Source organism: Hylaeus volcanicus, chromosome 1, assembly GCF_026283585.1.
Source record: "Hylaeus volcanicus isolate JK05 chromosome 1, UHH_iyHylVolc1.0_haploid, whole genome shotgun sequence".
In the NCBI taxonomy this organism is placed as follows: Eukaryota; Metazoa; Arthropoda; class Insecta; order Hymenoptera; family Colletidae; genus Hylaeus; species Hylaeus volcanicus.
In genome coordinates, this window is record NC_071976.1 from 27465499 (window position 1) to 27481229 (window position 15731).

At 39.6% G+C, this 15731-nt stretch overlaps 1 protein-coding gene across 4 annotated transcripts in view; it reads right to left on the reverse strand.

The window, feature by feature from the left end:
• LOC128881706 (stAR-related lipid transfer protein 13) overlaps positions 1–15731 on the reverse strand; it is a 358493-nt gene that overhangs the window by 74729 nt on the left and 268033 nt on the right. For all 4 annotated transcript variants that reach the window (XM_054132987.1, XM_054132980.1, XM_054133004.1 and 1 more), the window contains one exon: positions 8669–8740. In XM_054132987.1, coding sequence (XP_053988962.1) covers positions 8669–8740 — 72 coding nt within the window. The remainder of the gene's footprint in view (positions 1–8668; positions 8741–15731) is intronic.

Here is a 15731-nt window from a genome sequence, read left to right on the forward strand (position 1 = left end):
GTACTGTCTGGCCGCGAGAAACGGGATGATTACGCTCGTGATGGCGAAGCGAACGTTGAAAAGTCACGAAGGCGAGATGGGGAACAGAGAAAGAAAGAGGGGACAGGACAAATGCAAACGAAAACGAAAACAGAAGAAAATAAAGAGTCTCGTGGATGCTGGCTGGGCTCCAAGTCGCTGAAAGAGCAGAAAGAGCAGCACGTGCTTCCGACACCCAGGCATTTCGTGAATCGTGACTTCGAAGCGACGACGCGCGCGTGTAATTTTAGTCCTGGGCCGATCGAAATTATTTTCGCGCACGGTCCGCGAACCGCTCGTCAATTCGCGTGGAAAACGAAACGACGACCACCTGACACCACCTCGTTCGACGATCTTGAAAAGGGGCTCCCCCACGTGACGCGTGAACAGGGTTCAATGGCGACCGAGAAAAATTTGGAACATTCGGGTTGCGTTGCAGCGTCATGCTTACGTGGCCTCAAGGATGGCTATAAGCTGTCGTTTTCGTTTGAGCGCGTGAAACGAAATGGATTCGTTTAGTTCCTAATGAATCCTTGAAAATTAACGTGGGAGTTATTTTTTTTATAGCGAAACCTGAATTGTTTTGGTGATTTTTGTTTCCTTTTAAGATTGAAAATCGGAGAGATCGGGAGATCGAAGGAAGTCTGATTCCTTCTATCTCCGGGTCTCCAGTCGCAGCAACCTCCACGTGGTGAGACCTGGTAATCGGTATTACTCGTGACGAACAATCCTTCGTCGCGAGTAATAGCGAGCTAATGGCTGCGTACTTGTAATAAGATCTTTAGATATAAAAAGTGTAAAGTGCAAAAGTGCAAGTCGATTGCCATGGCGATTTCCGTGGGCGAAACTTAATCAAGAAATACAAATATGAAATAATGTGAAAATAATAGTAACAAACCTTCGAACGATTAAAGAACATGTTGTACTTAAGTAAAATAATATATTTAAATATACGATTTATATAAATTTATTTGTGAAAACGTGCAACATGTTAGTCATGCGTGACAACTGATTATTGTGCAAACTAAGGAAGATACATTTATAATTTCTGATAAAATGAAAGTCATGCTAAGATATCTATAATTGCGACTCACGGAGATAACTTTTTTGAAGTTTCGAATTTCATTGTCGTTAACAATTGCGAACGCAAAATATAACTATGATCAATAATAATATTATTGTTGTATAATAGTATCTATAGAACACGGAACCTACTAATCTTTCTGGTTCAAAGACCCAGAAACTATTTAAGACAGAAGGCAAATGGTTTCCGAGAACGAATGAGGAAAAAAATTAATTGTGTCCATCCAATCGAAATCGTCCACCGTGCTCGTTTAAAAGCAAACGCGACTTACGATCGCACGCATACCGATACATATACATTTCGATGCTAAACGAGTGGGGTTATGTCACGTCTTATATTCAGTTTCATGCACTCTTCCTCATGAAACGTAAACATATATACTTCTCCTCACTTTATCGTTTGCATCTCTTCAGCAAGCAGTTCAGATGTCCCAACAAATCCAATAAGAAAATGGTATTCTTGGAAGCGTTCCTTATTCCGGGAAAATACGTAAACGTACGAAAGTATGGAAAATCACTCTGTGCTCGATCCTAATTTTCGGAGCTAGAGGATTAATGAATTTATAGTAGCTTGGTTGGACTGTCCTCGTGAGTGGACCCTATAAACTACCCCATTCGTTTCAACGACAGATTACAAACAGCGAACCACGAACGAGAAAACGAGTTTTATTCTCTATATCTATTTTGAAAAAGCTCTACGATATCGTAAATATATCGATTCTGATCCACTATTGTCGAGAACATCTAAGAACTGTTAAGTTCTAGGTCAACGGACAGGAATCGTTAGCTTTTCGCGTAGAGACACGTTAGTTAATCTTACTTTTTTTGTTTATAAATAAGACTGATTTTAAAGGAAACAATATTTTCTATTTTTATATCGGTAAGACTGACGTCTACTGATAAAAATCATTTCAGGCTAAAATGACTCATTTGGATGCATGCCAACGAGGACAGCATTATTAGGTTACCCGTTAATTCAGGTCGAAACGATTGACTTCAAACGTTGCAGCAATAGTACAAAAGATAACAGTATATTGCGAAAATTGTGAACTGAATTCTCATAAACATTGAATCATTTACATTTACTCCTCTACCCCAAACTTGTCTAATCAGATAATTCTCAACTTCGCGGTAGATTACTTGCAACAAAAAGAATCGATACACAAGGGAAACGAGGCTCAGCCAGAAGAACCAATCAGTGATCGGAGGATCATTAGCCCAATTCTTCGTTTAGAAATCGTCAGGGCGCCTCGTTCACGCGCGACTCGACCCGACAGGACGGCGATCAGCCACGAATACGAAAAATCTAGGCGGTATCCGTAAAATTTTCCAACTGGATTTCACACGACGTCGGGCACGCCGCGTTACCACGTTTTAGCGCGACGACGAGGCAAGTCCGCTCGCGTTTAGTCAGCGTTGTTAAACAACGGCGCGGTACACGTCCCTTTTCCTCTCCCTTCGGCGCGTTTGATTAATATAATAGAAACAGGAGAGGCGTGACTCGATACTTTCCGTAGTCACGGCTGCAGTTACACGCGATCCACGGTTAATCCACGTGTGTACTAATTAGCGTACGGACGGATACCGTCCGACAGACCGCTTTTCATCGCACGGCTGAACGCTCGACTGGGCCTCGCGCGAGAACGCTGTTTGGAGGGAAAGGAAACAGTGTCGTCGGTTGTTCCCAAACTTTTAGCTTATAGTATAGGCCCTATACGCCCATCGCACCCTTCGTGCAGAGTCTTTGTCCAGTTGGCAATCTGGGTGGAAACGATAGTTCTCGATATTGGAGCAACGAATTTATTGCTTACATGCCCGAAAGAATTTCTGGTTTATTTACCAGTGTTACTCTGGTACTTCGAATGGTTGTAACTAACCATTGCAGGTAGACATATTTATTTTCAGTAAAAAATATTCCATTTTTTTTTCATTATTGAAATACTACAACAGAATAAATAGAAAATAGTCTCAATGTTTACTATTATTCTGTATAAATTATATACATAACCTTCCATTTAATTTATAAAAATACCATGTTCTCGCCGATGTATTTTAACATTATGACGACCTTGTTTATCTTCTTGGTCATCTAACTATTTTGACTCACCATATGCTAGTCTGATTTCCCAATATTTACGTATTTTCTTGCTGGTTTATTCTTATTTTTCCTGTAATATTACGTTTCGTGTGTATCCTTGTAGAATTACTTTCAACACTCAATATTTCTGTCGGGGCATGGAATGCTGTTTACGTAAATTCATATTCCTATCGTTGGAACTAATTCAAAGCTGTTTTGATATTTAGTCAGAAAACGAAAGAATTTCTACATCGATTCGATGGTAATTTCAATTTTTCACGCTACATTGAGTCGTGAAAAGGTAGTATATAGTTTAAGATTGACTCTCATGCATGACGTCGTTGCACGATGAAATTTCGATTCCATGCAAAGTGCTTTTCGATGTAACCGCGTTATCTTATGACTCTGTGGTGTCGTAAGCTTTACGTAACAGTGTAAACTATAATACCTTGAGAAGTAACTCGTCGACGCAAAGTTAGAATTTTTGTACAAAACGTGAATTTGTATAGCAAACAATTGGTTTTTGTTCGACTAAATAAGCGTTAAAATAAATATTTCCAACTATCAGCAAGGTCATACTCCAATTGCAGCCACGAAATGCCAAGATTAAAAAAATTCTAACAGGCATAAGCTATATTTTTGTTTTCTCCTCGAATATTTTTCCATCGGCTCTAATTTCGTCTAGGACTTGTTCTAGCCACTAAATACCTGATGACGACCTCGTCGAAGGTTGAGAACGTTTATTTCAGCACGTATCTAATAGGACAAAAACAAATGGCCGAAATTACCCTGAGGAGTCATCGTTGGCCTCTGTTTACTCAACGGATCTATTTATTTGCTTTCCTACGATACTATTCGAAGAAAAAGAAACAAAGTTCGAAAATTCTATATTAGAGTACTCAACGTCCGAGTATCTTCGGACGTGGGACCGAAATACCGCGAATTATTCGTTCAGCTACCAGAGACAACTAATATTTACTACAGTCCTCTAGTATTTTCAACCAGATCTTCCGTTCACCCGTTCTCGTGTTCTTGGTTTATTAGTCGCGCAGGAATTTGTCATAGGGAAATTATACCTGAAACCTCGAGACGGTTCCATGGTGGACGCTTTTGAGCGTTTGCCAGCCGCGGCAAGTTCGTCGATAAACATTGCTCGTTTGCGAGTACGCGACTCGTCTAGTATTTCAAAGTTCGAGCGAATTATTATCGAAGAAAGTTATTGAGCGAGGCTACGCGTACCTCATCGGATATTCCTTTGAGTTTCAGGTTCGTTGCATCGCCGCGAGAGAATCTAAATAAAACCAAACGAATTTATGGACATTCGTAAACGTGTTTAATGACCCACACACAACTCGCAACTAAATAGCCGTTTAGCTGATCAGTCACCGGCCGTATTTTTGCTGTAACCGAGTAGTTACTCACTGCCAACTCTAAATCAAAATTACTTTCTCCCCGTAGAAACCTGCTTTCTCAATTAGCCATTTACTTCGATTGGAAAGCTTAGAAAACACGCGAACGTTAAATTTTTTTTTGTAGGAACACAAAGGCAAATTATGGACCTATCAGCATTAGCAGTGTATTGTTTGGATGGTTGGGGAAAAATTGACGTTATGAATATTAGTCAGCTGTCGACGAATATTAATATGTAACCAATGGCGATACTTTTCATGCCTTGGCGGTCTACTGTGATTAATTGAAATTATTCATCTATCTAACTTGAATATAACCTTGATCTGCAGATAAGGACGAAAACGTTTTGGATTTGAGTAATAAACACTTAATTGGCTATCCAATACGAGTATATTATTGAGACAGCTTCAGGTTCATTATTCCTATAAATTGAAATGAAATGATACATATAATCGCAATTAACCTATCTATCATTCGAAACAATCTAAGCAGAATAATTAATTTTCTATGCGATACGTTATCAGAGATCAATAAGGAGAATAAAGCATTATGCTGAAATTAATAACGATGGCAACGAAAGTCGCTACTCATTCCATTAGCGTCGCTAAATGGTAGCCATGGTGATTCGAGGCCATCGCTAAATCCAGTCCTTCGAATTGACTGGAATTGATTTAAACAAACACGTTAACGAGACAGCGGAAAATTTACGCCGACAAGCCGGCTGCAGAGGTATAATTTGTTGGCGAAAATCTCGGTTCGCTTCCGCATAAATCTCGCTCAACATTGTATTATTTCGCCGGCAGCAAATTCGAGAGAGTCTACGTCAGTGATTCTTAACCATTCTTGACATACTACTTGACTAACTAATAACCAATTTCATACATTTCAATATGCTGTCAATCTTCACTAGGAAAAAAATTCTCACTCCTCGGTTCTTTAAATGTTATAATTAATTACATGCGTTAAAACAATAATTCAACATTTAAAAAATGTTAATTTGTATATTAATAGACCAGCGGAGATCCTAACCGAAAGATCGCAAAGTCAACGAATCCTTAACTGTCAAAAATGGATGGATATTAAAAATGATAGTCGCGAAGGGTTGAAGAACCACTGGTCTATCCGCGCGTAAATTGGCGGCGCTGGTGCCACGCGTGAAAAATCACCAGCGTCGTTAATCATCGCGCCGCGACGTCCAGCTGATTATTATTCCCGCATTAACTCTTGAAATTGAAGAAAGACCTGGAATTACATGGCTGGCCCCAAGGACGTTAATGACCACGGAACACGAGTTATTAGTCCTTTCGCCGTTGTACACCTGGTTCAATGTTGCCACGCGACACGCTCTCTTGGCAGGTTGCGAGCAACTTCGTTTACCTCGAACATGATACCGTCTCCGGTGTCCGCGATACGCATCCGGAGGATATGAAAGTCCTGACACGTGGAGCGCCGAATCTCTTGGAAGACCCGTCGAAAGTTCGCGTCTGCGAAGGGTGAAAGCTTTTCGGGAAGGGAAACCAATCCTGAATGCTCCTCACCCGTGAAATTAACAATCAGGAGCGTGAACTCGGTGATTTTTGGGTCTAGGCGTGACTTAGGAACGAGATTACTTGTCTAGGTCCTTTGTAGGGTTGCAACATGGAGCATTACCTCGCTTATTGATCGCGAGTCGGGTCAACTGCTGTGCAATTACGGAGGGAAGGTAGCGAATTTTTTCCTGGTTATTAAACTGGATACTTGAAGATTAATGATAAATTAAAATTAACGTGGAGTTGTGAATGATTCACTCTTCCCTATTTCTATGCAATACTGTTCAGAAATGGCAGTTTATCGAAACGCGTGGATCTAGGAACTGGGTTTAGATGAAAATCCAGGGAAAGAAGGGCCATTAACGAGTGCCACGTGGGCAGAGCAGCTCGAATCGCAACACGAGGCGAGAGTGACTTATTAGAGGGCAACTTGATGCGTCCGGACATGTTAATACTTATCATAATGGGCCCTTTGTCGCGGCGCCTACCAACAATGCGTTCGTTATTGCACACTCGCTCGGTCGTGCATTCTTGCAGTCGCATTTGCGCTGCTAGGAGCCGGTCGGTACGGTTCTTACCAATGCCATTAGCGAGCCATTGTTTCATTCCCCTGTTTATTTGCTCTCCCTCTGTTTCGCCACTGTGCTCTTCAAGTATATTTTCGGATCCTTTATAGTGGGTGGCGCGAAAGCAACCTGTCAATTTTATTAAAACATCGCACTTTAGATTCATTTTTCCAAAGAAATGAAATTTATGAGATCAGTAGTTTGACGAACTTATCGGAGTAACTATTTTCTGCTTCTCGTTTTAAAACTCGAAAATGATTATTTCCATTTCTTCTAAAATGAATATTTATTTTGTATACTTTATCCAATGCTTCTTGTAATTGTTCATTATTAAAAAATGTAACATTAGTGTGCTACAAGCATCAGGAACTGTCAGTTGTAATGTAGCGTCACTCTGTTGAAGGATGTATGAGCTATTCACTGGATAAATCGATTAACTCTACTTTTTGAAAAATCTTAAATTTAAGTGTAACTTTGTACAGTCATAAATTTCTATATTTATAATAACTTTCCTGAATAATAAAGATTAAGACCATTAAGCGACAAAATTTTGTTGGCCATTGAATAATAAGTAATTGATTTCAGAGGCCAACGAGACCTTCGGATTTATACTCTAATATTATGGAGTTACGTAGCCCGTAAAAACACAACAAAACAGTGAGACCTTTGTTTCTGAGGCCGAGTATATTAGTAAAAATCTCACGTACACCAGACAGCGGTCGAAAACATTCTCATTTGGCCGCTTTTGGTGGTCCGTGGACCACCCTCTTTCAAACTGACGATTCTTCTCGTTTAAAAGAATATTGTAAGCCTACACTTGGGCCGTTTTTTTCCCTTTCCTTCCATTCGAAGCTCGCTCACGTTTCTCATAGTTCTGCATAGCGGGTGTGCTTTCACCCACACGCGATTTTTCTGTGAAATCGAATAGCTCCGCTGTGAACTGTGTCATGGATAATAGCGATTTAACGATTCCATATTAATCCTTGTGCATTTACAAAGATCAAGAATAATTTACTTCTTAGCATAAGAATCGTATACTTATTAGTCTTTCTTGAGCAAAGAATTTTAAAAATTTCCTTCCAGAGAATAGATTTCTAAAAATGTTATTTATACATAATCTGTACATTTATGAGGAACTTTAAGTTTTATTTTTAAGTCCAATACGTATATAAATTATGTAAATAAATAGTTTACTTGCACTCAATTGCAATATTTAAACACAGGCTCCAGGAAGATGACTCTGAAACAACCCCTACAGAATAAATGACCGTTCATTTGTGTCTCGAAAAACTGTCATCCTTTGATTTATGCACATACAAGCTTGTCTAGGAATATTCTCAGAAATGGACTGCTAATCTTCGGTCATTCGAAGCATTCCACGATAATCCTGATCCTTCTCGAGCTAACGATTCTGTTTGTCCACAGTCCAGAAAGCTGACACTCTCTCGAGGACTACCCTTTTTCGATCGAGACAACAGCACTACGACACACTTTTCACCATACGTGACCGTTCGGAAACGAAAAATGGTGGGTCCAGGGTGAAAAGAACCACATGGCCCCCACAGGCGAGAAGAACAGGCTCGAATTTCGTGAAACTTCTTTCAAACGGTAATCTCTTCAATCTGAACTTCGCCTGACAATTTTCTATACGTTCGCGTGAATCATGTCCTAACACTTTCAAGAATATCAACGAATAGGCGCCAAGCAGGGATTTACCGTAGATCGAGCTGATTATCGTCGAGTGGATTGAAAACAAATTGGAACTGCTGGAAATAACGAATACTCGTCCTTGTAGAGATCTTTTCAATTACGTATGTATTTTGGAGGTGGTTCGGTTCGTCTGTGATGCTTTAAAATATTCAGAGTCTTAGGGAAGACTTTAGAAGATCGATTGAGAAGTGTTTAAATAATTCCAATGATTGTATCTAGAATTACTAATATGTATTAATTTTTCTATCTATATTCAAAGATAAAGGACGACTTACCCTCGTACATCTGTGCGTACTGTGGAAAGCCAGCTGCCTTTAGCCACTTGCAAGCCTCTTGCGCTTCGATCTCTGCAACAAAAGGAAAATACAGTCAAAATACGTAATTTTCAATCGTATTATTATTTTTATTTCACTATCTTATTGATATCCTATGGTATACTGTATGGCACTTAATGGTAGTCGTAAACTTTGTATACCAAACTATGCAATTTACAACGAATTACAAAATTAGAATAATACAGAATTCAATGTTATGATTGATGTAACAGTTCACCTAAAAAAAATTCATAACATTCACTTTGATTTATAAATTTATGCTTTCCTCTTCTCTATCCTTGTATACGTATATCAAAGATAATTAAACTTGTGGTATTACCAAATAGTCTGGCTGGTAATATCGAGCAATGCTACAGTTGTTTAAACTGTAAACAGCACCCGAAAGGAAATTGTAAGCCTACCAAGAGCGAAATCGCTATCGACAACGATATCGAGTAACCGTCTCGCTCTAGCGATAAATTCGTTTCCAGAGAGGCTGCTGAAAAAAAAAGAGACAGTAAGGAGATCCACATTTACATGAACAAACATTCCAATCATTAGTGACCAAGGAGTCCGGGATTTCGCTGGCTGCGCCGCAGGACTCCTTTGGTGAATGAAGGTCTGGGTTTGGTCTGCGCTAGGCCAGAAAAAGCGGTTGCCACGACGAAACGTTGCCCTTCATTATACGAACGAGATACCTGGACTGACTGCAACGACAGAGTACGCGAAAAAGTTGCAACTGCACCGTGGCAACGAACGAGGAATGCAACCCGAGTGAACGATGCCGGAGGGAGGCTGGGCGTCGCAGGAAGTTACTAAAAGGGGGTAGAAATTTATTCGCGACACGGATGATTTAATGCGACACGATCGATCGCCGAGCTGGAATTTTTATGAGAATATTTTTGTGACAGCGCTTGAAGCAGTCATTTCGTGCAGGGGTGACCCAGGAAATATTCAGCGTGTCGAGGCTTTCAATCATCAACCCTAGATAGAGTGAGCCACGTTTCATGCTTCCATATACGCCATGAATTTTTCAATAGACACAGCAGCTGTGCTTGCTTCTGGATTGAACATTTTTTAAATTAAATCTTCGAGAATTACTTATTAATAGTATTCCAGAGAAGTCAATATTTCCGTAATTAGCACGAAAAGAGCTTTCCAACAACGTCTCGATACATAATTTTTGTTTTGATTGACACTGTGAAAATAACAGGAAAAAAGATACTAAACTGCGCACTTTTTTTATCGCGTTAATATCAGTGTACACAGATACACTGTTTTTGACGATTTTATGATCCAGCGAGCCGACAGATTGTTATTCAGGAATGATTCACTTGATGAAAATTGTTTCTGTTCTCCCGTGTGAATCGTATCGAAGATATCGACAAAAACGTGCCGCGTTTATCACATGTAAACAACAACGTGTGAATGAAAAGGAAAGAATGAAGATTCCACTCTGTGAAGAGCGTCGGACAATGGAACATTTTTATGATAAGGCGTAAGTGCTACCAAACTATGTTCATTCATAATCTATTTGGCATCGCGTAGTGTAATGATAAAGATTAGATTACGCTGCTCGTCCAGTTAATTCTTGGAGCGGATAATGAAAGAGTGTCAAGTATTATGAGCTTTGGCGACTCCGTGAAGAGAAACTGTGTGTTGCAACACACGTCACGTAGGTCGAAATACTCCTGCTACTTAAATTTCTACTTCCTCGATTCTCTACATTATTCCTGGCACGTTGGCGCGCCTTCAATTTTCTTCGTTTTGTTTTCAAACATACTTCAATTCTGTTTGCTTGGTTTTCAAACGTTCTTCGCACTCCGCAGTCTTGTCTTCAAACAATCATCAATTCGTTATTCGACAGGTTCGAGCAGCCTATGCATCCTTCGTTATGAATAAAATTAGACTTCATGTTTTAAAAATCACTAAAAATTAGACCAAAGAAAAAATACAGTTTGAAACGGATTAATAAAATTCGAAGAGGACCAAACCAATTTGAAAACGATTAATAAGGTTCGAAGATGTTTAATCCATTCACTGCCAGGCAAATTTAAAGCGTTTTGTCTTGGGCTCCAAGATTTAATACAGATGCGATTTAATTTGTTTCATTGTATTCCTCTCTAAGTAACGCCGCATTCTGTATATTCAAACATTCTGATCACTAAATGCTTAATTCCACCCGGGACCATTCTGTCCAACCGTTCAGTGAACACTTTCTAGAAACCTTATCGTGCATTCACCTTTTCCAAAACAGTCGCGCGAGACGCCACCATTCGTTTCAACTTATCCATCGATTAATCTAAATCTCCGGAGAACTTACTATCGTCCATGTGCATTCTCAACCCCTAACCCCGTACCTCACGAAATTTACATACCAGCAACGAACAGTAAGCCCAGTCTTCCGCATAGTGTCCGCAAACCAGACGTGTAAAAAGGTCGCGGAATCGTCGAGCATTTCCACGTTGGCTCGGACCGTTGGCGAGGATTTCTTTCTGCGGCGTGGTTAATTGGCTGTCGCGCAAAATTCCCACGGGGGATTTGTGGGTCCCGAGAAGAGAACGGGTCTCGAATTTGCGGAAAGAAGTCCAACGGAGTAGGATTCACAAAGAGAAAAAGGAGGGTTGAGAGACGAAAGAAAGCAGGAAAACAACATCGAGAAACGCGTTCCAACCTTCGAGTCTAGGTTTGATGAAGATGGCTTGAAAAGTTCTCGACGAACTTATTTTTATTCCCATTTTGTAGTGATTTTTAGATTAGGGTATACCGTAGTGATTAGACAAGAGAATGGAAGTTTTGTTTAGGCCATGGGAGATCTTCATTTCTGGAGATGACTGGTTCTTCAATCGACAGGTGACAAATGGAAAGCATCAGATAACATCGACTATAAAAATTCAGGTTTTGATGGTTGAAATATGCAGAGTGGACAGGAATTGATGATCCAAACTTTGGGTACATTTAGTATTCGTCAAGGTGAGCAAAAATATGTTAGAGAAGAGAGGTCTAGAAGTCATCATCCATTTCTAAGGATAAATCTTATTTCGTGATAAAAGGTGTTTAAAGTGTTTTTCATTTATTTTGACATGTATGCTTCCACGTGTTTTCTTATCGAGTTCCACGCATGATCAAGAATCATAGGGGTTTCTCTTGTTTCTCGTCAAGACAAACTGATGTAGCAATCTCTATCAAAGAGAACTCTCGAGATAACTGTCATATGATACATGATTTGAAACTATGCCACTATTAAAATCTAGAACAGTATTTATTTCTATCATTTGTATCCCGATCGTTATTTTTAACGTAACACTTAATCTACTTTTGACATTTACACGTTTTATAACACACGTGACATTTTAACCCCCCGAGTTGGGACCATTTTTCAATTCCGCAACAGTAGAATAATATCCAATTGTCGCACTACTAGTTAATAACTTTGGACGGTGTCATAGTCCGACAAAATATTTCACCTGTTATAAATTCACCGTAAAACGTTCCATCGTTACATAATTTGAAAGTGACTCCACTCTAAAGGTCGAAGCATCACACGTTATTATGCTTGTAATAAAGATTGAAAGTTATGTCTAATTTTGTGCTTCCCCAAGCTGTCTTGTCGAGTCAAATGAAGAAACAAAAACACTGACTAAAGAAGCTATAAGTACCATTTCAGGTACTGTTTCTAAATTATCATTCTAAATCAGACATTTCTTCCACAATTTAATTTTTGTAATGACTTATTGAAGTAATGCTAAATTAAACGAATACTTGAGATAATACTAAATTAAGAAATATTCTTCATCCGCTAATCTAAAATCAATTTTATATTGTATTCTATGAAGACATAACGCGCCATTGCGGGTGCCTATACGATGCGAGTAATTGATACGTATCGATACCTTCGCGTAGATATCAAAACGGTTTGATTCAAAATGACATTTATTATCCGGTATCAATGGTATCGGTATGGTATTAGCCCCATCACTAGCTATCACTATCGATATCGCGACAGTGAATTTATCGATTTCCCGAGCAGCGGGAAGCCTCTGCTCGCGGGTTTACACGACCTGCTGGATAGAGGAGGAGAGAGACGAAGAGGTTAACGTCTTTATTTTGCAGACGTCGTCGAGGCCTGCGTCCGTGGCGCGCGACAGTATGCGGTAGTCGCATCGATTGCAACCTTTAAAGGTTCCCCATAGATTAATTATTGTGCCTCGGACGTTTTCGAAGATCGCACGGAATGCACGATCGCGGATTCAATTGGCGCCGTGAAATTCAATGGAGGCGAGGTGAAGCTTCTTCCACGACAGCCTAATCGAGCCTTTCACCCTCGAGTTGTCGATGGAAGTTTATTAATTGGCGAAGCGAGGCCACCGCTCGACTCCGTTTTCATTAGATTGATTGAACGGCCCAGTTACGGAAGTGTGCTCCACAAATTACCTTGTTGTATTTGGAAACAGTTTGGCCGATGCGTCGTTCATTAGTTGAGCGCGAATATCGACTTAATTTTGTAATGGTAATATTATCGACCTAACCCTGTCTGCCATTAAAATTTTATATGGAAATTTTAGAGCATAGATGGAGATTGGTATCTAGATACTTCTGCTTTGAACCTTATAATTTATCAACAGGCAAATTAAACTGTTAATTACAGTTTATGAAGGACCTACATTTTTGTTAACACCCTATATTCTATTTTAATCTTAGCATGAGGTTCTATTTCACTAAATAAAAGACTAACTTAAATTCCTAAATTCTCATATGATTCTATAAAATAATCACTGTGATACAAATGATAAAACGCGCTTTAGGGATTTCTCTCACTCAAAAAGTAATGTTTTCAGTACGAGGCAACATTTGCAAGTTCGGCGAATGTTTATTCATTCGTTTCGGCTCTACGTTCCAGTAAATCTCGCATGCAATCCCTCAGTCAGCACAATATTCACGAGATACTTCTGCAAGTCGTACAACGAGACCACTCCCAAGCAAGGTAGAAAGCTTTTTATAGAATATCAAAGCAATCCTTTTATTTCCGAGTTGGCCTTATTTCAATGTTCGCCGTGGGACGACCTGGAAAATAAAAGGATTGTCTGGTTGTTCTATAAAAACTTTCCAATGTACCGAATTTTCTGTCCAATAAAGCGCAATTCAGTGCTCTCCGTCCGTCACGCAAACGCCGCAGGAACTATGCTATTCGAAGTTCAATTAAAATTCAATTTATTCCAAGTTCTTTGCAACGAATGCGTGAATGAATATTCTGTAAGCTTTTTTGCAATCATTCCCAGCAATTCGAGTGGGCGTACATGAAGAACGTCTTTCATTTAAAACTTAATTCTAGCTTAAGAAAAAATTGTATATTTAGATGCGATCTTTTCTGATATTTTTGTATCGGGGATAGATTTGTCGCATCTTGAGGAAAATCTTAGCTCCTAGTTTACAACAAGAATTATCCGCAATGCTGGTCGGGTAGTTCCCGAGGAATGCAAGACAGATTTGTCGGCACAGATCGAGTTTCGCGGCGACACGCGACGAGAATTTCGCGCGTTCGAAGGGCGATATTTAATGATTCGTCGTTTAACGCCGTTCGTGTCTCCACGCTCGAAAGACGGATGGTACGGAAATCCACGACGTCGGAATAATAGGGCTTTGCGGTAGGTCGCCGGCCGAGACTTCCAGCAATGTTCTGAATAAAGCGGCACGTAGGTGTGTCACTTCGTGCGGAATAAAAGGCTGCGGGAGTACGGGCACCGCAGCCGTGTACACCGCGGGCCTTTCGTAAGGAGATTTGCTTTTACGCAATTGAGGCGACGGTGACCAGACGCGCCAAACCAGAAACCGGCAAAGCGGCTGTGCACTTTCCGACCGAATTGCCAGCGAAACGTAGACAATTAAAAATAGATAGTACCTGCGATTTTTGTCGGACGAAACCATGGATCGCTTGAATCTACACTTTTGTTTATGTATTTATTCATATTTAAAGAAGATTCACAAATTTTTCTGCGAAAGTCACACCGATATTTAAAAGTATATAACCTAGAACGTAAGACAGTAGTCTTAAGACTCGTTTTCATCGAATGAAAGATGGACGGTATTTGTGATTTTTTTTTCTGAACATAATGTGAATAATTTGAATCTATAATTTTGCATGTGTATTTGCACATTTTGACTGAATGGTGACCAATTTTTACATGAGAGAAAAGTTAATATTTAAAAAGTTACAGGATCTAATTTATTTAGTTCATTATCGATTCAATTTACCAACCGAGGAAAGTAAAATCGCTTTCGTAGAGGTATCGACCATCTTACAGGGTGAGAAGTTTCTTCCTTTCACTAGGTAAACTTTCAGTTTGCGGTGACCACACTTGCAGAGATTGTACGGTAATAATTTCAAGGATTACAATTTATAAATTTCGAAATGAATATATTTAATTGAGCCCAGAAGATACGTTACAGCGAACCGTTCGATCGATCGAACGAAAGTACTCGAATCTAATTAATTAAGGAACGGCATAGTAAAAATTCCATTCAAGCTTTCTATCTTATCTCTCGGAGCGCAATAAAGCGTTCCCAGGGGATCTAGTATCGTTCTCCTTTCAATCGACATCTACCATCCAGCGCAACATCCTGTTTCTCGCTTCGAAGAACGTCTCACCACATCCTACGAAAGCAATACCACTGTAAAAATACAAGGTAACCGCTTACCCAGCGTTCCTGTGCTCTGTTTAATTCGATTTTCCTTCCACTGGGAGAACACGGTGCCTAGAGAAGGTTCGCTTCGAAGGAAACATGGCAAAAGCGATATCAAAGACTAAATATGATTAGAACTCGAGCAGAAGAATAAATACAAATGCAAATATTTTTAAATTACGTAAAAGACTACAGGGTATCTTTTACTGTTCTTGTATTTAACAAAATTAATATAATAACCGAAGTAAATTATTAAATACGTTCTCGCTTAATGAATTTTGAAGCAGGATTCATGATAAAAACTTAATTTCAGTCATCAATTAACATCTAATGTGTAATTTAA